This window comes from Ceratotherium simum, chromosome 4, assembly GCF_057802395.1.
Source record: "Ceratotherium simum simum isolate JZ-2026a chromosome 4, ASM5780239v1, whole genome shotgun sequence".
Lineage (NCBI taxonomy): Eukaryota > Metazoa > Chordata > Mammalia > Perissodactyla > Rhinocerotidae > Ceratotherium > Ceratotherium simum.
In genome coordinates, this window is record NC_141903.1 from 61,389,042 (window position 1) to 61,414,462 (window position 25,421).

A 25,421-nucleotide genomic window follows, 5' to 3' on the forward strand; every position below is an offset into this window, starting at 1 on the left:
GCAACTTGGTCTTATTTACCACTCCTTACCCATGTCAACTTCTCTTCCAACAAAGCCAGCCAACCCATGGACCTTTGGATCCACCAACTGCATTCCTACATCTGTGTCTTTGCTCTTGCAGTCCCCTCAGTGGGAATGCCCCTAGGTCAGAGCTTTAAAGAGTAGTGAGTAAATCCATGAAGATTGAGTGAGTATCAAAAATCTTGCCTCCCACTTATATTTCCATCCAACAAGGGAATTTTGTGTTGTTACAAGAATGGAAGTATCATATTTAGTTAGATTCCTTTTACAAAAAATTATTGGACCATAACAGTATCTTACTTTGAGGGAAAAAGAGATTATGTCCAATTTCCATTCGCTATAATTTGTCTATTCTTTTCAAAAGGACTTCTGAGTGGGAGCCATAAAGCTGAGTCTGGCTCAGAGGAGAGGGAAAAAATGGGAGAGTAAACACCGAGCAGGAAGCAGGGAGACCATGGTTGTTACCATAGTGATGAACATTCAGTCCGGATGGTGCTGTTGCCAGCTTGTGCTAGTGAGTGGGAGAAAACCACCTTCCTTCTGGACTAGTGTAGCTGAGGACAGAAAAATCTGAGATGACCAATTTAACTCTTTACTTGAGAGCTTGAATCGTATCTCTGTAGACATAGCCACTGTTTATTAAGCACCTACTAAGTGGTTGGCAATGTGCTGGGTATATTAGAGGATTTAATGTCTGTAAATCCAGAAAGTCAGGGACTAACATCCCCATTTTAAATATGAAGCCAGTAAGGTTTCAAGAGGGTAAATAATTTGTTATTTAATGACATAGCTAGGAAAAGGGCAGGGCCAAGATTTAAATCCAGATCTTTAATCTAATCGAATCTACCTTATTTTCAATGTAAAACTATTTCCACCAAGCCACAACTATCCCTGTCAAATGACATGGCAGGAAAATCATCTCTCTTTGAATAATGCAAACTTGGGAAACCATAGTGGTTACCCCAAGCTTTGACATGTTATAGTTTGCCCTGTCTTGCAAGTTTTCTAGAAAAACAACTGATGTTAAAGCTTTCTCTCCTTCCTTTTTAAACTGAACTGGTTTTCTGATACCAGTTGAATGAATTGATTAAGAAGTGATCCCAAATGACAGCTTTCAATGTATTTTGCATTACTGTGACAGTATCAACAATTTACTGACTGTAAACATTGTCTTATAGACAGACAAAAGTCTTGGAATTATCTTATACATTCTTTTTCTTCCAAAACAGAAGTACCTTTGAATTTTTAACATCACATATTACCGATAAACACAATAAACAATGTCGAGAAATCAAAGGCCTCTATAATTCTATTCTTATTCCCATCCCTACTCTAAAATCATAACTGTTGGTGTTCGTCCTTTTTGAACATCTATGCAGAGTGTAATGGTTAAGAGTGCAGATTCACAATCCGGCTTTGCCACTTATTAGCTGTGTGACTAGGCCAATTAACCTCCTAGACCTCAATTTCTTATCCGCTAAATAGGGATAATAATACCACCTACCACATGTCAATGCTATATAGAATAATGAGACAGAATTATGTTAAGTGCTTAGCACAGTACTTTGCACACTGTAGCACTTCATAAATGGTTGCATACATACATATCTCTTTATATATATTGTTTACATAAACGGATCAGGCTATACGTATTGAGCTGTAATTCTCACTTAGCAAAATATCTTAAGACATATTCCCATGCCTGTATGTAAGAATCTACCCTATCAGTTGCTGCATAATACTCTATAATACGCTATGTCCTCACATGGCCTTTCCGCAGTGTGTGCCTATGGAGAGAGAGAGAGCAAGCTCTCTGGTGTCTCTTTTTATAGGGGCACTAATCCCATCATGGGGGCTCTACTCTCATGACTTCATCTAACACGAATTACCTCCCCAAGGCCCCGTCTCCAAATACATCAAATTGGGGGTAAGGGCTTCATCATATGAATTTTGAGGAGACACAAGCATTCTGTCCGTAATACATTGAACAGAGGAACAGACTTTTAAATTGTAAGTGTTGATTTGCATCATCAGACTTTCTACAATTTACACTCCTACCAAAGTACGTGACAGTGCCCAACTCCTTACATCCCATCATTAGCGTTTTTTTTTTTTTTTGTGAGGAAGATCAGCCCTAAGCTAACGTCCATGCCAATCCTCCTCTTTTTGCTGAGGAAGACTGGCCCTGAGCTAACATCCGTGCTGATCTTCCTCCACTTTATGTGGGACGCCACCACAGCATGGCCTGACAAGCGGTGCGTCGGTGCGTGCCCGGGATCTGAACCTGGGCCGCCAGCAGGGTAGCGCGAGCACTTAAGCGCTATGCCACGGGGCCGGTCCCTTTTAGTAGCTTTTATTGTAACTCATTTCATTCTTTGATAATCTGATAGGTAAACCATGATATCTAATTTTGATTTACATATCTTTGATTATTCATGAAGCTAAACATCTTTTCATATGTTTATTGGTGAACTATATTTCTTCATTTGGGAATCTCCAGTACGAATCCTTGGTCAATTTTTCTATGTTAGTATTTTTCTCATTGATTTCCATGAGCTCTTTATACATTAGAGATGTTAACTCTTATCTGTCAATACTCATCCACATCGTACTTTCCCATAGCATCCAGAGTTGACCTTCATGATACTCATTATACTCAAAAGTACTTGTTCAATGTTGGTTCTTCACTCACTAGACCACAAATTCCACAAGGTCAGGCCTGTACTTGTCTTATTCAGTGTTTTATTCTCAGCACTGCCTACAGTGGCTGGCCCCTAGTTGGTGCTCCAAAACTGTTGAATATATCAATGAACTACACGTATATTGCAAATATTTACCACTGTATATTGTTTTTTTTTTTCCTTTTAAATCTATTTCTGGCATATTTGGCCACACTATTTTTAATTTTTATAATCAAATTTGTCTATTTTTTTTTACAGCTCTCAAGTTCATGCCATGAATAGAACGGTCTTCTTCACTCCCAAGTGATTAAAATATTCTTCTGTATTTTTTTATAGTCTTAATTTTTGCAGTTGAATCTTTAATCTGCAAATTATTTCTGCATGTGTCTGAGGTAGATACACAAGTTAATTTTTCTCCAAATAAAAACCATACTATTTTCTGAATGATCTACCTCTCTACCACCAATGTGAAATGCAATCTTCATCATACTCTATGCAGTATAGCTACATATGCTATATATGTATGTTTTGTTATGTGATAGGGCAAATCTCTATTTTTCTTCTTTAGAAGTTTTTTTTTTTTTTGCTCATCTCATGCAAGGCCATTTCCAGGTAAATATGGTGTCAATTTGTCAAATCTCTGTTGAATCCAGTTGTTCCCTAAAGAGTAAGCCAATGAGCAGGGCATTGGATCAGAAAAAATTATCTTTCAATCTGGCTTCCTCATTAGCTCCCAGCTTTAAGATGCACAGCCTTAAAAGATCCATAATTATACCTGTCTGGTCTGCTTCACAGTTATTGTGAGACTAGAGAGCGCAAATTGATCTGCATATTAAAAGTGCTCTACAAATTAGAAGTTCCTGAGAAGTGAAAATTATTCATATTCTCTATTACTGACAAGTATCCAGTGATTTCATCTTGAGAAGGCTTTACTCAAATTGGAACTAGATGAGTAACATTCTGTGGTAAATGGTGGCAAATCACTGAAAACATCTTCCTGTTTTTATTCCAAGTTGTACTCTAAACTGCCGGTGGATAAGGAATCCCACAAAATGAATCAAATGCTGAAGGGGTTCTTGTCTAGCTTTGTGCCTCTCTCATTTTGGCACAGCGCTGTGTCCGTCACAAATCAACATAATCCTGCAGTCCTTCATTATTCTGACAAGATCTCAGGGACGACCAGGGAAAGCCCTGGTGTGCTTCTCCAGAACGGCAGTGGGATGGATTGGATAAATGTATTTTGAGTACTGTATTAGTTTCCTGAGGCTGCTGTAACAAATGACCACAAACTGGGTGGCTTAAAACAACAGAAATTTATTTTCTCACAGTTCTGGATGCCAGAAGTCTGAAATCAAAGTGTCAGCAGGGTCATGCACCCTCTGGAGGATCTAGAGGAAAAGCCTTCCTTGACTCTTTCAGCTCTGGTAGCAGCTGGCATTCCTTCACTTGCAGCTGCATCATTCCAGTCTCTGCCTCAGTGGTCACATTGCCTCCTCCTTGCTGTGTTTTCTATTCTATCTCTTATAAAGATATTTGTCATTAGATTTAGGGCCCACTCAGATAATCCAGGATGACGTCATCTCAAGGTCTTTAATTTAATCACATCTAAAAGGCCCTTTTTCCACATAGGGTAACATTAGCAGGTTCCAGAGCTTAGGACACGGACATTTCTTTTTGGGACCCACTATTCAACCCACTGCAAATGCCTTGCATCATAAGAAGAGGTCAGGCTCAGGACGTGCAGTGCTTTATCAACTTGAGACCCAACAGCCTACAGCTGATATTAGCCAAATGGAAGTTCTGACATTTTGCTGTTCCTAAAATATACATATAGCTTCTCTCAGACTCAAACTTGACTGAGGTTGAATTCTGAGAATATCATACATTTCATTATCTCCTTCTCGCTCCTACTCTTAATCTTCATACTCTAAATAGAAAAGAGTCAAGACAGGATCACCAAACTAACACGTTTCTTGCTTCAAACCACCGTGACACATCATGGAACACGGCAAAGTTCCCATCACCAGCCTCCTCATCAAGTCCTCTTTGCGTAAGACAACAGCTCAGGCACTTCTCACAAGGTGGCCTTTATTTTTTCCTTAGTCCTTTCCCTTAATCTTTCAGGATAAAGCTATACCAGAACTGATTTATAACCACAGACACCAAGATTAAGATTTCTTGAGATTTAAAGTGTTTTCTTGTCTTAGTCCTTCAATGGAAGAATCTCCTGTTCCACAGGCCCTGCACTGATCTGAAGCTCATGGCATCGTAGGAGCTGTTGGGGCTGATTCACAGGTTAAAACTCAATGGTTTTCAAATAATCCTTTTAGGATTTTTCATATTACTCTTCAAATTCAGTCTTCAATCTCCCTAGACAAAGCTTCAGGCTTAGGTTGTTTCAGTGGAAGGAAACACCAGCATTCACAAAAACAAAACATCTGTTTTTGCATTAAACAGATAATTCTATTCCCATCCTCAAACATCTATCTACCCAAAGGTGCCATAACCAAAACATGGAGAAATAGGACTTCAAAAGGTTATTTGGCAAGAGCTGTGAGCGTTGCCATGGAGAACCTGTAAAAATGTGTTTTATTTGATCTGCTAAAATAGCTTTTTGCAAACCAGAAAAAGTGCTTAGGAAACCTTCTAATTTGGAAACTTGACAGTGTAGCTTTAATTAGTAGCCCAGGAAAAAGATTTCTTAGGAGGTGGAGTGACTTTTTCAAGGTCCCACGGCTATTTTTTGACAGAATTGAGACTAGAATCCAGATTTCCAGGCTCCCAGTCTAGTGCTCTTTCCACTACTGCTGCCACATTTTCCATTCTCTTTTATAATTAAAAATATAAACTGAAGTGACAACTCCAAGTATTCCACAAGGGACTCTGTAGTCAAAACGACAAGAGATCTATTTTTTCTCTAAAGGACCACTGGGAAATATTTTCAGCTTTGTGGGCCATATGGTCGCTATCGCAACTACTCAACTCTGCCTTTGTAGTCATACAGCAGTCATAGAAGTATGTAAACACATGGTATTACTGTGTTCCAATAAAACTTTATTTACAAAAACAGGCAGTGGGCTTTGGCCTGTGGACTGTAATTCTCAGACCCCTAGATAGACCAAGGTTGGAGTTCAATTTCACTAATCTTCACTTTCCTGTTCTATAAAATGGGTATAATAATAGTACAGCCTTTATAGCGTGACTGTAAGGATTAAATGACCTAAGCATGCCATGTGTTTACAGTACCTGGAACATAGCACTCAATGAATGTGCCCAATTATTATTATTTTTATTACCATTATTTTACTTCTGGCCATGTCTTCTGAAAAAGAAAGAGAAACAAAGGAATCAACATTTAGTGATCTTTCGTTTTCCCTTGCCCCCGACGAATCAAGATCTGCCCACCGCCATGAGGCCCCTGCTGCTTTACAAACATTGTCAGGTAGCTGATCGTCACAATCACACAGCTGGCAACATCAAACTCTGAGCTTGCAGGGCTCTACACGCCCTGGACAGTAGGCTTTTATTTGGAACCTTGGCAAGTTCTGAACTCCTATAGCCTCCTGGCTCTGTGACATCAGGTGCTCAAATAGGTAGTTTTCTTTTTAAACATTGAACAGCTTTCACTTTGTTTATTTCTAGAGATTTTAATGAAGCCAGGTGCATAGTTTCAGAGACCAGTCATTTTTGCCGGTGCCACTCTGGCCTTTGTGTTCCCTTCTAATTTGAAATTTTGTACTCCAAAGAGCTCTACTCTTCCTGCACTTGTTAAAGCTACAAGAACTGGGCTACAACTTGGTTGAAACCTCACTCATCTTTCATCATGCAAACAGGGTGAGATTCAGGATAAGATGGGCTAGTCTTTCACCTTATGCAGTTTTTACTGAATTATAAAACTTCATCATTATTACCCTTCAATGACACAGGCCCAAGAGATTGCTCTATGACAAGGTTCCACTAAACTTTAAAATATTAGACCCTTTTAAAGTTAAAAGTATTTTAATAATGTGTCTCATTAATTCTTTAAACTCTTATCTGAGTGACAAATATTCCTGAGTTTATGGTTGACAAATTAAATCCTAGAGACGATCCTTGAAGTAGATTGACTGTGAACTAATGAAAGGAGCTAGTTACTTCAATACCCTGTAAAATTGTTCTGTCCAAGCTTAGATAGATGCTACTATTTCACTAATACAATCACTACAGAGTTCTGGAGTCAACAGGCTCCTATATAAGAAATTTACATTTCATAATTGCCTTCATCAAGCATCACATGGCTCCAATGAAGAAAACCACAAATTCAGAGATATATGTGTCCTTTTCTTCTCAATTACTGGCAATTATGTGTAGTTATATTAAGGCTTCCTGAAAACTATACACACGCTTCTTTGCTTTCACATTCTTACATGTGTTTATGAATCAATATTAATGTGCACACTACCAATTCTTCATTTTCTTCTATAGAATCCAAAGTCTAGATACAGATTATGGGGAGCCTTAAATTCGACAAAAACATTTCCAGTCTAATTTGCAATGATTTCCCTTCACAAAACTTCCACCAGACATGAGATTTCTTGTTTTTGTCTGTTGGTGTTGTGCCACCCTCCTCTCCCACACCAACTTGGTGATATACGCAGAGCCTTCCAGGCTCAGCTCAAATCCTCCCACCTCCTCACTTTCCCTCCTCCAGACGGAAGCAAAGTCTCCTTCCTCTGTACTCCGAGTACCTATCATTTGTGCTGCCAACGCTAATGTGGCTTCTTGCTCTCTGATCTTATGGCACCTTAACTCCATGCAAGACTTCTCTCCCTTACTTGACAGGAGGGCAGGATTATTAAAATCCTCCTCTCCCAGAGCCTAGCACAGGTACCCCGCCCAAATGACAGCTTTGGTTAACGTTTATTGAAAGTTCAGTGCAAAATCTAAAAGCCATTTGCCTTCAGGTTCTATTAAAGGAAGCCCCATAAATTCAACGAGGATGAATTTGTACATTTTACCTAAGAAATAGATTTTAACCTCAAAGGAACCTTATTAACTGCACTTAAAAAATCCATTTAGGAAGACAAAATAATCAAATGAGTCAAATCATTTTTCTTGAAAACTCACTTCCAGACAGCCAGCCTGAATGATTTCTATCCTGCATGTGGCAAGGAAATCCATCCCAAGAAAGACAAGTGCTCTGATCTTCTGATTCAGAGGGGAGTTTCGGACTAAACCAAAGGCCGCCCCCCAACTGCATATCATGCTTTGAAAGCCAACCAACGAGGGCTCCATTTGACTTAGTAAAAGCGTTTCACACACCCAGACCTAGAGACACATCTTGCTTGCTAGCATTGCCATTTAGATTTGGGACCAGAAAAATGAGCCCTATGGCTAAGCTTGTGAATAAAAAAAATTGGGAAGCTACATAGAGCATGGGAGCCAAGAACACTAGGTTCCATGTAAAGCCCTTAAAATATGCCCTTTTAAATAGCACTGTTCCGATTTCCCTCCTTCGCCTGTTTGGAGATTCAGAAAGTCACTTATAGTTCTTCAATGACATAAATCTATTTGGAAAAATCTTAAAATATTTAAAGAGTTAGCTGACATACTTCAAAGAAGCTAGCTCCCACTGACTCATTGTCCCCTACCCCTCCAGCCCCTTGATCTTCTTCCCCTCTGCCTCCAGACTTGGCTCGACATTTAGAAGGTTCATCTTGCTACACAGGAGCCAGCTCCCATTCCACACTTGAGCTGAAACACTCTGAGTGTATAGGCCAAAGGAACTCTGCAATCTTCAGGCATTTTGCTAGCGCACACATCCTTGATTCACTTTACATTTTTTAAAACCCTTCTTCTCATCTTATATTTGAAAAAAATCTCCACACAATATAATTAAGCGCAGTTTTATTAAACATTTTGAGCAAAATGTGCACTGTGGTGGGAGCAGTAGGAACAAGGTAAGAGGCTGTGTTCTGAGGAAGTGACTTTACAATGAAGCTTTAGTTGGACAGGTACATACGCACCCCTTCAGCCAAGTATCTAAATAAGAGAGCACGGTGCTGAGGCAGTGGTGAGGAGCATCAGTTTAAATACTTTCAGATCTTTGTACATAACACTAAACTCAAAATGGCTTAAACAGTAAAGTGACTTATTATTTCATGTAACAAAAAAGTTGGAGTTCATTCATCCAGTAGCTCAACATCATCAGGGACCCAGGCTCTACTCATTTTTCACTTGGTGATCCAGTTGACTTTTGTCTTCAGGTTTATCTCTGCAGGGTTGCAAAATGGCTGCAGCAGCTCCAGCATCACCACTTACACAACACTGCCTTTGAACACTGTGGTGTGAGGTTAAGATGCTCTCCCCCTTTGAAGAGGGAGGAGGCCTATCCCAGAAGCCTCCAACTGACTTCCCATAATAGTTCATTGGCCAAAATTGTGTCACACGTCAATTCCTAAACCAATCATCCAGCCTGGAGAAGGAAATTATCTTAACTAATTTAGACCAATCAAAATTCACCTTCTGAGCCAGCCCTGATGGCCTAGTGGTTCAAGTTCGGTGTGCTCTGCTTCGGCAGCCCAGGTTGAGTTCCCAGACATGGAATCACACCATTCATCTGCCAGCAGACATGCTGTGGCAGCAGCTCACATAGAACTAGAAGAACCTAAAACTAGAATATACAACTCTGTACTGGCGCTTTGGGGAGGAAAAAAAAAGAGAGGAAGATTGGCAATGGATGTTAGCTCAGGGCAAATCTTTCCCAGCTCAAAAAAAAAAAAAAAAAAAAATCACCTTCTGAGGCTCATGTCTATCTGATACATGAATAAAATCAGAGTTTTAATAGCAAAGAAGGCAGCAGAGGGGCAATGGCTGGTTGATAAGTGACTACAATATTTTCCATAAGGAGGTCATACCCTTTAGGTCGATTAACAATGTAGTTTGAAACTTTTATACTTTAATTTCCGGTAATGGGATCCTCCTGAGGGTTTCTGAGCAGGAAAATAACATGGATAGACAAAAACAATTAAGATGTAAGGGACTTTGCAGCCTTCTATTCTGAAAATTGCAATTTTTATTTCTCCACATTTACTGGTGATAAACATATTTTCATTAATTTATTGAGCAAATATTGTTCAATATTTGTTGCTGTTCCAAAGGGCTGGGGGTCTTACCCTCAGTAAAGCTTACATTCTAGTGGAGAAGGCAAACCTGCATAAATTCAAGTTTGGCTCTGTTAAGAAGAAACACAGCAGGGCAATAAAATCCTCAGTGAAGGAGTGGAGGGGGGCGAGTATAAACTGGGTGTCCAGGGGGATTCACGAGATGACACTTGAACCAAACCAGAATAACAAGGAGCCCGCCATGGGACGATTTGAGAACAGAACTTTCGAAGCAGAGGCAAGAGGGTAAACCCTGAAGAGGAATAACCTTGGCATGGTCGAGACCCATAAAAACCCTAGACAACAGTGAGGGAGAGCGGTAGAAGCAAGGCTCATTTGGGTCAGGAAAAGATTTCCTAAACAACACACACAAACACACCGCATAAGGTTGAGATAGGTGAAAAGCACCAACCAGGCCATGTAGGGCTTTTAGGCCATGGCAAAAGTTTGTATGTTATTCCAAGTGTAACGGGAAACACAAAATTTTCAACAAGGAAGAAGCTTTTCGAATTTCACTTTTCAGCTTCTGTGAGAAAAAAAGAAACTTCAAGGGCAGGACTGAAAGTAGGCCGAGCTGTTAGGAGGCAAAGGCAGCAAGTCCAGGTACAGGAAGGCGGCTTGGAATTGGGTGGTGGTGGGACAAGTGGATAGATTTTATGGGATGTTTTCTAGTAGGAGAGATTCTAGGCCAGTGCTTTAGTGTTCCTGTAAATCCTCCGGGGATCTTGTTGAAATTCAGATCATGACGTAGCAGTTCTAGGATGGGGCCTGAGATTCTGCATTTTGAACACATTTCCAGGTAATGCCAATGCTTCTGGTTTGAGGACCACACTGAGTAGCAGGATTCTAGAACAATGTCACCACAGCTTACATTTGAGTTGTGTTTCCTACTAGTATCTTTTACGTACCATGTGCTCCAGACCACTGCTGTCTAATACAGTAGCCACATGTTGCTATTTAATTAAACTAGAATAAGACATTCAGTCCCTTAACTGCCCTAACCACATTTCAAATGTTCAGGAGCCACATGTGGCTAGTGGCTGCCATTTCGGACAGCGCCTGTATAAAGAACCTTTCCATTATCACAGAAAGTTTTATTAAATAGTGCTGGTCCAGACAGAAGAAACTATTTCTCGTTCTCTAGGCTTGCTGTTACCATGTCTTTCCTCATTCCGGTCTTTTTATGGGGAACACACATATTGTCTCTATCTGCTAAAATCAAATACATCTTTTAAGAACTATTTCAAGTCTACCTCTTCCAGAAACTAGATGTGCTTTCAACTTCCTTTAAATCCACACATTTGGTTTTTCTCTGTAATGTATTTCTACTGTATTTTGCCCACATAGTATTCAAAGTATCCTAGTATCCATCTCCCTTTTCTCTGGTTGTAGAATCCCATTTTCTATGGGGGGTGAGGGGAGGACTATTTCTCACCCATTTTGCCCATGTGATACAGCTGAAACTAACTCTACCCCTAGCCACAGTCATTAGTATATGAGCCAGATGACAGCTAGTGACATCAATCACAGGACATTTGCTGAAAAATTAGATAAAGGTGCTCTCTTTCCACTGTGGTAACTAAGCCAGCTGATGTTAGTCTGGGTCTGCTGGTAGCCATCTTACCATCAAATGTGTAGTTCTTGCCTTAGAATGAGAACAACTCAGAGGAAAGCAAAACCAAAGGTAGAGACAAATCCTGGATATCATCTCATACTTGGCTACAGCTGTATTTGGAGTTCTTGTACGTACTCTTGAACATTAGTTACTGGCGACAATAAATTTCCTATTTTTGCTTAAGCTGAAGGAGTCTTGTCTATTACCACCTATCTTCAGGCATCTGTGTTCTGCTTTGACATATGGAAGCAACATGGTCCTTGCTAGTTCTCCTCCATCTCCCTTTCAAGCCACCTCTTCAACCATTCATTAGTCACAATCACTTTTAGTTGGTTTCATATCACAGGTTTGTAGGAGGCATGTGAACATATGCCCATCTAAATTAAATTTTTCTTTACCAGTTTAAATATTCAAATTATTTTGACATGTTGATAATCAAATATTATGGAGTCAAAGACAATTTTCAGTATCTGCTGATAACATTTTTATTAACATTTCTCGAGGTTTTTATAGCTTGGCATATATGTATTACAACTTGATTAATCTCTTTACTGAATAAGTCATACAAAACAAGTCCAAACTTAGTATGTTCCGTCTGCCTGGCTAACCCACATGCACCTCTAAGATATTTATCCTTCACTCTCTCCCACCTCTTGACTTTGAAGGAACTTGCCTAAAGCCACTAAGCAGTGTGCTGGCCCAGGTGAGCCGACCTGGTGGACCTCCCGTGCCTCCAGACCCCACTCTCCCAACCCGCCTTACCTCTGGATCAACTCACACGGACCCTCTTAGCTTCATGTCGTGGCTTACTCTCCTCATCTCTGTCCTGGAACATACAGAATCTGACCACAATCTGCCCCTCCTAATTGGCTCAGAAGGCCCCACGGGCACTGTGTTGCTGGGAAGGTTCCTAGACTCTGACCTCAAAGGTGACCCCAAACCCAGATATGAAACTCACGACCACCTTTCACCTGCTACTTGCCCTCTAAAACTATCTTTTCTAACTAGATTTGGGCTGAAGAAAGAGCAATTCATTCACAAAAGAAAAAAGACAGGCTCTCACTACTCCACTCCACCCCTCAAAATGTTTTAATATATCTGGTGTACAAAATAGGATTTAAGAACTACTCTAGAGGACCACGCACATGATAAGATTTATCTTTTATTAGAGATCTTATATTACATATTCCCAAAAAGGTATAAAATCTTCCAAGAGAAAATATCAAAACCTATTGATTTCAAGGTAAGCAACATAATCAAAATGCAAGCAAAGATTTCCTTCCAGACAAAGGAATGTGAAAACATTTCTGCACAAGTACAACAAAGACATGGGAAGGTAATTACAATGTTTGACAGCATTTTATTTTAATCAGTATTTGCAGAAAACAAGGATGCTGAGTTCTCAAACACTGCAGTTATAACCCCAAATTAAAATTTAAAACAAAAAAGAGAGAAAGTAATGAACTACTTGATCAACTGAACATCTGTGATAATAAATGTAATAAAACCTAAGCAAACAAATATGCCACCAAGATCACAACTGAAGTGTATGGTTTTAGTGTGTGCCAGAGACACTAAATTATTTAATCAGTTCTTGACCACAACCCAAAACAAAAGCATCCTCTCTTCATTTCCCTGATGATTTATTCTAAAAATAAAAAGCAGAAACTTGCTGGTTAAAGAGAATTTCTGCTTTACCTGTGAACAGCTGGTGGCAACACACACGGAATAAGACCCCAACTGACATGGGACAGATCCATCTCCAACAACCAGAAATGGCAAAACTGCTGTTATTGCATCAAGAATTTTTATTTCAACTGATCAGAATTTCCAGAATGATTAGCACACCCACTTAACCACAGAACACAGTGAACTCCCATAGGAAGGTTCTACATTTAAGATGCAATGAAAATACTGACCTTATTCCTGGGATTTGCTTCCGGCTATCCTAACATCTGTAGATGTCCACAAAAAGGAAGCAGTTTCTTTTAGTTGTTTATCCCCCAAAAATGAGGAAGGAAACTTACAGTACATGTTTATTGCATGAAACCATTCCCTTGTAATATCTTTATCAACACCGGTATGTTTCCCTAATTATTAAAGGTGAAAGCAGTTTATGAATTTAACACAATAATCTTAGGAGCTGCATCTTGATTGAAAATCCAGATGATAATCAAGACAACATAGTGAAAGAGAAATTAGGTTTTAATTTCTCTATAAAGATGTTGGAATGACAGGACGTAAATGGAAGTTTACAGTCAGATAATACTAAATCTATTAGTCAACGCAAAGAGAATTTTCAAAAGTGTACACACTCAAAGAATTCTCTCTATGCTAAACTGAATGTTCTAAATGATGCTAATGTTGCTTTTATTTATGTCAAGTTAACAATGATCCCAAATAAATTTTATCAAAAGTATTGTAATGGCACACGGGCTTAGAACTTCACTTTGAGGTTAGCACATACACCATACAAAAGTTTGGAATTCACTGAACAAACATATTCTTTAATGATGAGCCCACATATAAGAGGGTTTCAAAACAGGGTCTATTTTAAAGCACTCTCTCTTTGTTATGGTTAACTCCTGTGAAATGGAAACAGTATGTGGATTTTGCAAGTTACAAAATCCTTGCTTTAAGTTGCAGTCTCCTTGGCAGCAGCATATTTTAATTAACAATATTTTTCTTCCTTGTTTTGTTTTCTGACATCTCAGTACATTCAAATAGTCAAAATGTTTAGAGTAACATCACCACAAATTTAATGAAACAGATCAGAATGTGGCCAGCACTGTCAGGCAAAAATTGTACAATTTATGCATCATAGAAAGTACCCACCCCCTGCCTCCCCCACCACTTCCCCCCTTCCCCAAACAGTAATACGGACACCAAAAGATTTAACAAGACTTATAAAAAAATAAGGCACATTTATTTTGATATGGTAATTTAAAATAGAAAACCCCTTCTCAGAACTTCTGTATTCAAATAAGCTGTGTAAAAAGACACCTTGTGGTACCTAAAATAGGTAATGGTACCTATGGAATTGCTTCCTATAGTTTAGTGACAATGGAATAAATTGCACCTATCCCACATTGTCAAGTAATGAAAATATGTCTCTTTTTCTACTACTGAATGATTTAAAATCTGATATTTCTGGAAATACTTACAAAGGGTGGGAAGGGAGGGGTCAAGTGGTATATTACAAAAAGGTGTAAAACCAACTATGTAGATCATAAGGGTTGATGGATTGCACTTTTCCACATATTTCAACACATAAAATTTTTCTAATGTATATAAATGATTGCAACCATTTTGGCCATTAGCTATTACCCACCAGCTCTTTATTCAATTTTGGTAAAAATGGGTATTTTTGTAAAACTAATGAAGGATCAGCAACATGAATACTTATAACAATCTCTTCACAACCTCCAACACAGATATAATTAGTTAGCACTTAACCTGAGATACAATCTGTTGAGAGGTTGTCTTTAGACATTTCTTCATTTGTTGCTCCAACTACTGATGGTGGTAGTTCATGGAAGGAACTTAAGGAAAAAAAAAATTGTTTATAGCATGGCTTTTTTTTTCTTACTGTACTGGTAAAAAAAAAAAAAAAAAAAAAAAAATCACAGAATTCGTGTTCTCACAGTAGCCAGAAACTAAAACAATGTGCTTCCTTATTGCACGTCAAACCAAGAAGTGTATAACAGCCAATGCTTCCCAATCCAAATGTGAAAGGCTGGTTCACCTCAACTGGATTCGGAATGTGCTGATTTCCATGGGACTCAAGTTGATCTCACTTATATTTCGGGCGTCTGGAGGTGAATGCATCAAGGATAATGATGAAGGTACGAGACTTGCAACAATAAACTTGTTAAAGAGTTTCTGTACCAATATCTAAAAAGTAAATGATAAAAAATTTGCATATTTAGGTCATCTTTGAAGAAAGATTAATAGCGCATGTATATATTCAGTGAAAAATAGTATGAGAAAGAGTAGAACAGTATGTTTGAAGTTCCCTCTTAATGAAAAAACATGGGGAGGGGAGGGAGATTAAATACACCTATGCACACTTGAACATACAGACCATCCCTGGAGGGAGATATAGGAAGCTGGTAACAAGGCGAGGGAGACTTGTTATGCCTTCCTTTTCTGTATTGCTTGAGAACTTATGTGCAGGGGCCATTTTTTTCAATAAAAGGAAGGACATCTAATGGCTAACAAGCTTGAAAAACATCCACACCCTCTTTCAGTCAACACTGACCCCTAACAGCAGTGGTTCTAACCATTTTTTCCTGTTCCAAAGAGCTGAGAGACAGGACACAGCCTGCCACAAGGAAGGCTCATCACGTCCAAGTCCCATTTACAGGGTGGGGAGGTTGTTTGGAAAACACTACCTTCACCTCTGCCAGATTACCCTAATACATCTCTCTGGATTGTATAACCCCCCTAAGACTCAATGCCTTAATGTCTGAATACAAATGCTCACAGCCAAGTACGCTCAGATCATCAATAATAAGGTAGAGTGAAAATATAGTTAAAAAAAATAACAAAGGTATTAGTGCTTTCTTAGCACCAAGTCCGTGTAGGGTGAGGTGAAAGAAATGGAGAAGCTTATCTAAGTAGATTTAGGCCCCCTACCATATCTCGTTTTCTCTTCTTTTCAGATCCCATGTACAGGCTAATTTGTAGAGCTGGAACTGAATCACTTGAGTCTGGTCTACAGCATGTCTGTGAGGTTTTGGAGAAGAGTTGGGCCAGCTGAGCTGCCTAGTGGGGCAGACCTGCCCGCGTGCTAGACCCAGCCCAACTTGTCTTCTCTGAGCTACAGCCCGCTCAGAGCCAGAGGCCAAAGATCAGAGCTTTGTTTCCTTCCACAGAGAGGCTTGATGGAACTGTCAGCAAGAACAACTTGAAAAGAAATTAAAAATGGGCAGCCAGCAAGCAGCGGTCTGCTTGAGGATCTGTTTGGCCTGCACAGGGTGGACTCATGCAAATGTGGCTTCATCAGAAGATCTAGACCTGCATTCTCCCCATGGGAAACACCTGACTGGAGCTAAGAACAGCTGCCTTGGGGGCTGGCCACAGCCTCACTGCTCCCTGTGGCTTCTCTATTGCTACCCCAATCCACTTTAGATATTCTAAAACTTGCCTTGGCCCCTGTAGGACTTGAGTTTGCCATTGCTGAACTAGATCATAAAAGACCATGTCCAAGAGAGGAGGAAATATGGGGGTTGGGGGGGAGGTGCCCTGTAGGTTGGAAATGGAAGGCCTAAGAATTGACGAGAGCACTGTCTTCAAATGTGCACATGTTCCACCTATGCATCTGTTGACAAGGATTGGAGACCGAAGGTTGAGAAAGTGCTTTCTTAAAATGGGGAGACTTGAGCTAATTTGCAGCTGAGGAGAATGAGTCAGTGAAGAGGCAATGCAACAGTATCTTGTGTCAGGATTATTTGCAGAAAGTGAGGATTTCAAAGCACACTAACTCCACAAGCAAAAATAACCTTTCAGCTCACCTTTCCCTGGGTTGTGGAACAGAGCAGCCCCGTGTCTCTGCTGGGGAAGCGGCAATCAAACCCCTTCCTGTGGAGGATCAGGGCTGCCTCATCCGAATACTCGCCATTCTCCTGCAAATGACAGTGCTAACATGTCACAGTGACCTTAAAGCAAATACTGACACTACTGCACATTCCACTGCCTTGATGTCAGCTTCCCCAAACAGCAAATGCTCACTTTATTTAACTGCGAAGTCAGACAAATCATTTCCCCTCAGGTTCCCTGTTCACTGTCTCCATCCTCCCACTACACACCCTCCCCCTCCCCCAGGGAGTCATCAATATTATGTTCTAAGGTTCCTTGTGAAGTCTCTCATGCCCTGGTTTCCTCCATAGTCCCTAAAGACTTGGGTTCCCTTTTGTCCACATATTACATATTGTTTTATCAAAGTTTCCTCAAATAAACCATTTCATTTTTATTTATTTTTAACACATACATTAACTGAATAAAGTGTACCTGAATTTAGTCCTCATCTGGTCATTGAATGATGTATCATCCATTTTAAAACTGAAACATGCTTCTTTACTGAATACTAATTTTTGCTAATTGCATTAACATTTTTAATCTTTAATGTATTGGTTCATTATTTTTATAGAAGAGACATTTAAACTGAATTAGTTATGCTTATCACTTGCTAAGCCAACCACGTTTATTAGCTTGATGCATTGCTTAAATTCACATTACAGAAGCTATTCTTCTTGTGCAGGCAAAAAGAAAAATACGAAACAGGACGAGTCAGCTACAGGGATCAGTATACACTTTCTTACAGTAAAATTTTTTGCAACCATTTAAGTAACGATGCCATGAATGGTCAGGTCTTTCAATATTTTAAATTACAATTGTCTTAATAAATTTTATGTTTTCTAAACTGAGAAGATGTTTATGATAATAGGCAAAATGAATTAAAAATCCTTGGAAAAGTTAAGAAATGTACAGTTATTCAAAGGAGAGTCGTGTGCTACTTGGCATTGACACTGTGACAAAACTGATCCCTGTTTCTCTTCTGTGGCCACAGACATGAATGTGCCCAGGTTCTTGATCATCCTCACTAGGGAAGAAGATTTTTTAATGTGCTATAGAAACATCTTTTCTGAATAGCTGCCAGCATTCCCACCACTGATTTGATTTTAATGTGCCTAAACAATTTAAAGCTGTCCTCAGCTCAGATTCTTGGCTGGAATATTTTACAACATTTCACACTGATATTTTGCAGTGGTACTGCTAAAATTTTCTTTGAAGGGAGAGAAAATAGTCATTTAAGGAATTCTGAGTCATCGCAGGACCAAATGATACACATAGCAAGTGTCAGTCTATGATAAAGATTTCCAATGAAATTTCAAAAAACTTCACACAGTCCCAAAACAGCACAAAAACAGCACATAAGAAAATCCTTCATTTATTATATACACAAGATCTCCAGAAGAATAACAAAGAGAACTCTGTCACGTGCCAATTGTGAAACCTTGGAATAGTCATTTACGCTTCTTAAGCACCAGTTTCCTCGCCTGTAAAAGGGAGCGAATGCACGTCTACCTCCTTCATGGAGTCACGGTGTGGGTTAACCCGTTGAAAATACCATGTAAGGCAGCCCGCTTGTAGGACAAAATGCAGGCAAACTTATAGGAAAGTTTTTAAAAATTACTATTCGTAGGCTTTCCACCCCAGACCTACAAGATCAGAATCTCAGAGATGGGGAAATTCGTAAAAGTCTTTTTTTCTAAAATCTCCGCAGTGTGATCTGGGCACAGTGACTCTGAGGACAGGTAGCTGGTGCTGTGCAGAAGCTGTCGAAATGAGTGGTTCAGAACCTGGGCTGGAAGTGGGACAGCCTGTGATCTGGATCCTGGCTCTGCAACTTACTACTGCTGATTTCAGCAAAACCAGGTTTTCCTGACCATAAAATGGAGATGAAATGAAATGAAACAGCGTAACAAGGACTTAGCCCAGTGTCTTGAGCATAGGAAGGACCTCAGTATATGTTAGCTATTATTGTTTCTAACAATATAATCCATCAAATAACTAGTGGTGATTATTTTCATAATAGTTACAAATTACACAATATTCTCATTTAACTTCTTATTCATAAATTTCCTTTATAGACATCATAACTTTGTAGCTAAGGAATCAGGAAAACCCCAAATTATATGTCTACAATTATACATCAAAATCATAACAGATTACATACAACAAACATAACATAATCATAAAGTCTTGATTCAAATTCACAGATTAGATGGTCTCATAATTATGGTTTTTAAAAGCACGTATCAATATTAACCTAAAGCATTTGGCCATTTTAACTCACTAGACCATCCTTAAAAAAACCACTGATAGCAGGCATTGCTAAAATTCCTGCGACACATTTACTCCCGGAATAATGAATGGGTGAGGCCTTTAGTAGACTGAAGGCGACAAAAAAAAGTGGGAAGGGAAATACCTTTGAAATTCTCCCATCGAATTCGATAAGAGATTTAAACAAACAATACAAAACTAGAGATTAAAGTAATAAAAATTCATTTTCACTGATGGGATAAAAGTTATACTTTCTCTAAAAACTAAAATTGCATCAATTTCATAAGAACTAGAACACCAACTGAAATAGCAATCATCTTGTCCAAGTTTTTAAAAATCAAAGATTCATGAAAGTATCAGTTTTCAAGCAAAAATACCTGAGGCAAAGCAGCAGTTTTTCAGTTTCAAAGTCTGTCTAGACATCTTATTTCCAAGAAAACTGTTTTTCAAAGTAGGGAAACTGTGAATTTAACTTGAATATGCATGCAAGAAAACAGATACCTTCAAGTAGTCACACTGTCTGCTCTAGGAGAGTAAACAGATTTTGAAAGACCTGTTTTTACATTCATTAACGCATTACTAATATCTAGACCTCAGAAAAGAAGGGGAGGGTGTGGGGAAGAAAATTTACAAATTTTGAAATTACACCAAGCACTGCTAGGTGGACTTCAAATTGAGTATCTTTGTAAACAGTTCAGACCACATGCGAGGCTGAATCCCTCCAGGAAGGCTTGGGTGTTCCAAAGTTGCACAGGGAAAATCCACTGCAGAACTTATTTCAGAGGATAAACCAACATCCAGCTCCTAGATTAAGTAGAGCCTATGAGGCTTTTCCTGCAACTGGGTGGAGCGTGGGAAAGATGATCTGGCTTGCAGAACGGAGCCATTAGGCTTAGGGAAAGCTGAGGCAAGGTTTGGTTCCACCATGAACCAGTTATGTTACTTTGAGCATACCATTTAATTTCTGAAAATTCAGGGAACCAGGTTAGACTCGTGAAGAGCTCCTTTGAGGACTGAGGGCCAATCACAGTGACAATTAACAGTAACTGCAGCTAACACTTATTGAGCACTTGCTGTATGCCAGGCCCTGTGCAGAATGCTTTTCATGGATTAGCTCATTTCATCTTACAACGCTTGAAGTAGTTGAAGTGGTATACATTACTATATTTAAATGTACAGGATAATCCCTATCATACTCAAATAGCAATTATCGCTAATGACTCTACTTTAACCCTTCATGATCTTTTCCCACCAGTGGTTGGTGTATCCTTCTATGGGAGTCCCATTATTATCGAATAGACAATAGAAAAACAGGCACTGTATTCCTCAACATTTTGAGCACTTTCACTCCCCTTTTGTTCCCATGCAAGAGACAGTAGTTATGGGTAGGGATCTGGACACAGACACGTGGGGGTGTGCCTCCCAGCACCACCACTTACAGGCTGTGTGACCTGGGAAAGTTACCTATCATCCTAAGTCATTTGGTTTCCTCCTCTATAAGACAGGGTAAAAATATTGCCTACTTTCATAGCATTGTTGTGAGAGCTAAATAAGGCTCATATAAAGCACTCAGCACAACGCCTGGCATAGCGACAATTTTAGGTATGTTGTTTTGAAAAATCTGAGCAATTAGTAATAAAGTATATAAGGAATACAAGCCAAAGGGACATCAAGATTTACTTTGGCAATAAACTTCAACCTTCTCCAATTTACAAAAAATGTGCTGATATTTTTACTCATTATTAGTAACAATCATGACTGAAAACTGCTCGTGACTGAACTATCACAGTTGAGAACCTTTATGTGTCAAGCACTTACGGCTTACTACCTGCCAGATGCTGTTCTAAATGCTTGACAAACATAGACTCATTTAATCGTCAGAACATCTCTTAAGGTGGGTACTATTATCATTGCCATGTTCCTAATGAGGAAATCGGGACTCAGAGAATTAAGTGACTTGCTGTAAGACACTCAGCCAGCAAGTAGAGGGAATGCACTCAAACCCAGGTGGTCTGACCCCAAAGTCTATGCTTTCCCTGTTACACTCTCCTGCCCTGGCTCTAGCTGTGGATTGGTGCTCACAGATACCTAGCTAGGAGTGGAATGAGGAAGACTACTTGTGACATAATATAACAAAAAGCTATAAACTAAAGGAGATCACCTTCTGATTTGAGGCTGGATAAAGGGAGTATTTAATCAATGTTTTCAGCTGAGCTAAAACCATGATTTATCAAAACATGTATCAATTGAGAAAGTAAGGTTTAGAAATTGTAATTTCTATCCATCCCAACCTGCCCACCCATCCATCCATCCCATTTTAAATAGGATTTAAGGCCATTCTGAAAATTACACGTGCATATGACAGTCTCTCTCCTCTACTTAAGTGGATGAGAACTCAAAATGTAAGAGTTGTGGTATTCCTGTTTCACACCTAAAGACACTTGATTTGCTCATTAGTAATGCGAGGATCAGAAATCAGTAAACTCCTGGAAACGGTAGTAAATATTTTATAGACACATTTTTTTTGAGGAAGAAAGGGACCATAACTTGGACCAGATTCTCCAAGAGTAATTTGACCCCACTGTCCTCATACGACATGTAAGGTCTACATAGACTAAGGCATGGCTAAATACCTGCTGGGAAAATTTCTCCAACCCACTAAGATTCTTTGAAAATGCCAGTAATCTGTCAGTGCATTCTGGCAGCTGGAAAGGTTAAAAAATTGCACACTTCCTCAGACAGGAAACAACCAATAGAAATTCATTTTCCAGGGCACTCATTAAAATGTCCAATAACATTTATCCTGTTTTGATCAACAATATAACATGACAGAAAGAAAGGGGAAAGTGAATGGTTGTTTTTAGATATGTACAACAAAGGAAATTTTTTTCCACAATTTTCACCTTTCCAAAAGCTAGAGAGGATCAATAAAGCACCACTCAATTCTTATAAGAAAGGCAAAATAAAGTAAAAACCTTAAACTCCCTCTTATAAGAAAAGAAGAGGGTGGCGTAAACAAGTGGGGAGAGAAAATCTTATTCAATAAGTGGTGCTGATGTTGAAATGATTGGTTAACTATTTGCAAGAAATAGTTAAGCACAAATCAAAAGAAATTCCATAGAGAATAAAAAGTTAAACAAAATGTATAGATTTAGAGGTAGATATAAATATATACATATATAAATTAAATAAAAATATATCTGAACATAAAAGCAGTGGCAATAATCTGGAAAAAAAAAAGTTGAACTATCTATCATTGTTCAAAACATCAAGGCAGAATGGCTCTGCGAAGGGCTTAATCCAGCTCCTCCTTGTCCCTGGAACGTTAGCATTCCAGGATGAACCTATCATTCTAGCCTACAGAACCTTCACCCATGATCCATCCTCCCAGGAGATTCTCCCAGCATCCTCTCTACCAAGGTTCCCTTCTCCCTTAATCATTACCCTATCCTGATGACACCGCTTTCCCGTTTAGTGCACTTCAGTGGTGCTCCCGTTCTCCAGTTTTCAAACTTTTACAGAAGCTTCTTTTTAATATTTCAAGTTCTTAATAGTGCCAGAAAAGGGGGTGAGAAAGAGAAGAGAGTTGGAGGCGGGGCCTACAGGATGAGGAGGCTACAGTTAAATTCCTACACAGTGGCTGGAACAGGCTAGGGCCATACAGCATGCTATGAGGCAGGGTTTCAACAGATGTTCATTCCCCTCTTCATCTGACTACAAATACATGACATATGATGTTTTCCAAAAGCATATATAAAGTAGAAAAGCAAGATATGCTTATATAAAAACATCAACTCATCTACCAATATAGAACAATTCCTGAAAAACCGTACTTTCAGGAACAGATTTAGTAACTCTTAAATAGTCAAATACTACCCTCTAAGGCCACTTACAGCACTCAGACTCAGAAGAACTGGATGTGGGTCCTGATTCTGCCATTTACTACTGGATAGTTTTATTTGATTTTTTTTAAATGTTTTTGTGAGGGAGATTAGCCCTGGGTTAACATCCGTGCACATCTTCCTCTACTTTATATGGGAGGCCGCCACAGCATGGCTTGACAAGCAGTGCAACGGTCTGCGCCCAGGATCCGAACCTGTGAACCCCGGGCTGCCGAAGCAGAGTGTGTGAACTTAACCACTATGCCACTGGGCTGGCCCCTGGGTAGTTGTATTTTAATCATTTAATCTCTCTAACCCTTACTTTCTCAATTTAGCAAATGGAGATAACTCAGCAATTTCTAGAATCATGAGGAGAGTTTTTAAAAATTACTAATTTGTAGGCTTTCCACCCCAGACCTACACAATCAGAATCTCAGAGATGGGGAAATTTATACCAGCCTTTTTTTTCTAAAATCTCCCCAGTGTGATCTGGACACAGTGACTCCGAGGACAGGTAGTTGGAACTGCTGAACCACCTTGGTGGGTTAGCACACCTCCAGCCCCCACCTCGTCTCTCTTACTCTTGCTTGAGCCCATAACTCCTTTCTCCACAAGGTGTCAGGGATACCAACTGAGGTTTAGAACTGAAGAACTTTCAGACAGCGGCCTAGGCGATGGGGAAGCAGGGGTGTCCTCCATCATGCTGCTGATGGAAAAGGTCAGACAGAAAGAGAGATGTGTCCTTATCAGGCCAAGGTGGTCCTTAGACAGATTTATCATGGAAATACTGTGAAATGGTGGCTAGGAAAATGCCTACCTAGATATAGGCCATTGTAGACCTCTGGTCTTGCTTGGAACCTGACCTCTATGTTGAGATTATTTCAGCGGAAAAAATGCATTGCAATCTCCAAATGAATAACTCATTACTGTATGCTAGGAGCTGCCAGCACACAAAAATAGGAACACAATTCAAAATGTTTAGGTCCGGCTTCTGGATTTATTCATTGAGTCATTTTTGTCTTTCTTGTAGTATAACCACGAAATTACACTTGACACCTTTTAAGTACCAAGCTTTCTTTGAATCAATACCTATATCAGCTTCCTTCAGTGATTATTTTCCTATTATCAGAGGTTAGGGGACAGAGAGCAATTTTTTAAAGAGTGATTTTGATTGGACCAATCCATCCCCTTGGATTACTAGTGGGCTTTAAAGAACCATTAGAAATATCTGCTATGAGTCCAAGACTAATGTAGGAACTGGCACCAATTGATACGATGACGCAAAATAGCCCCAAATATTTAGTTCTGATCATGTGTCAGCATAGTAGTTATTGTTAGGGATTAACATTTCAGTCTTTATTCTTCTGGTCAAATATCTACGTTGTTAAATTGTTTTCTATTCCCTCCCCAGTGTGCACCTGAGTTGGCATGTACGGTAAGCATCATCAGGATAATAATGTAAGTGTACAAAGCATTTCTGTCGTCACAGGGCTTTCACAGCTTATTTTATCTGTTTCTCACATCAGACCTAAAGCAGGCGTATCTGATGTCAGCCCCATTTTATAAATGGCAGCTGAGTCAGCAGTCACTCAGCCACAGGAAGTGAAGGTGGTCCACCTGTCCAAAGGTGAGAAGAGCAACAGGAAGCCGGCTGACTACAGTGAGTGGAGCCCAGACTACAGAGGGCCTGAAGGCTCAAGGGTCTCAACCCATTTGGTAGGCAACGGGATTTTTAACCTAGGAAGTGATCAGATTTGTATGACAGGAAGATAGCCAACAGCAGGAAGAATGACAGGAGCAGGTAACCACAAAAAAGAAATGACCTAGAAAGTAAGCGCCAGCCTTGGATTGTAAAGGGTAAAACCCTACACTCACTGACTCCAGTCAGTGGAGTTGCTTTGAGAAAATAATCACTTTTACATAATTTTGGGAAAGAGTCATCTAGAAGTGAGGCTAAGGAACAGTGGCCTCTGTGCTCCCCAGAAGCCCTTGCACCCTTCAGATTGCTAATGTCCTCTACCATTTACACCTGGAGGTGGCAACCTGAGGCCAGAGTCTTTGGTGCCCTCCACTCTATCCTTTCGTTCCCTTTAGCTAATGAATTAATGACAGGTTACCTCAGGAAGGCTGTCTATCTCTAGTGTGTTCTCTCCATGAGTCAAAAAGCAGACCCACAAAAGACTGTAGCAGAATCCTAGAAAGAACACTCACATGATTCGCCCACTCAATAAAC

The 25,421-nt window shown here is 39.6% G+C and overlaps 1 protein-coding gene across 1 annotated transcript in view; it reads right to left on the reverse strand.

The window, feature by feature from the left end:
- Window positions 1-14,321: 14,321 nt before the first annotated feature.
- The window catches only part of MAN2A1 (mannosidase alpha class 2A member 1), a 160,956-nt gene continuing 149,856 nt past the window's right edge, over window positions 14,322-25,421 (reverse strand). The window contains exons 21-22 of the mRNA XM_004420323.3: window positions 16,976-17,086; window positions 14,322-15,353 (exon numbers count right to left, since the gene is read on the reverse strand). Of these exons, the coding sequence (XP_004420380.2) occupies window positions 15,201-15,353; window positions 16,976-17,086 (264 nt within the window). The 3' untranslated portion in view covers window positions 14,322-15,200. The remainder of the gene's footprint in view (window positions 15,354-16,975; window positions 17,087-25,421) is intronic.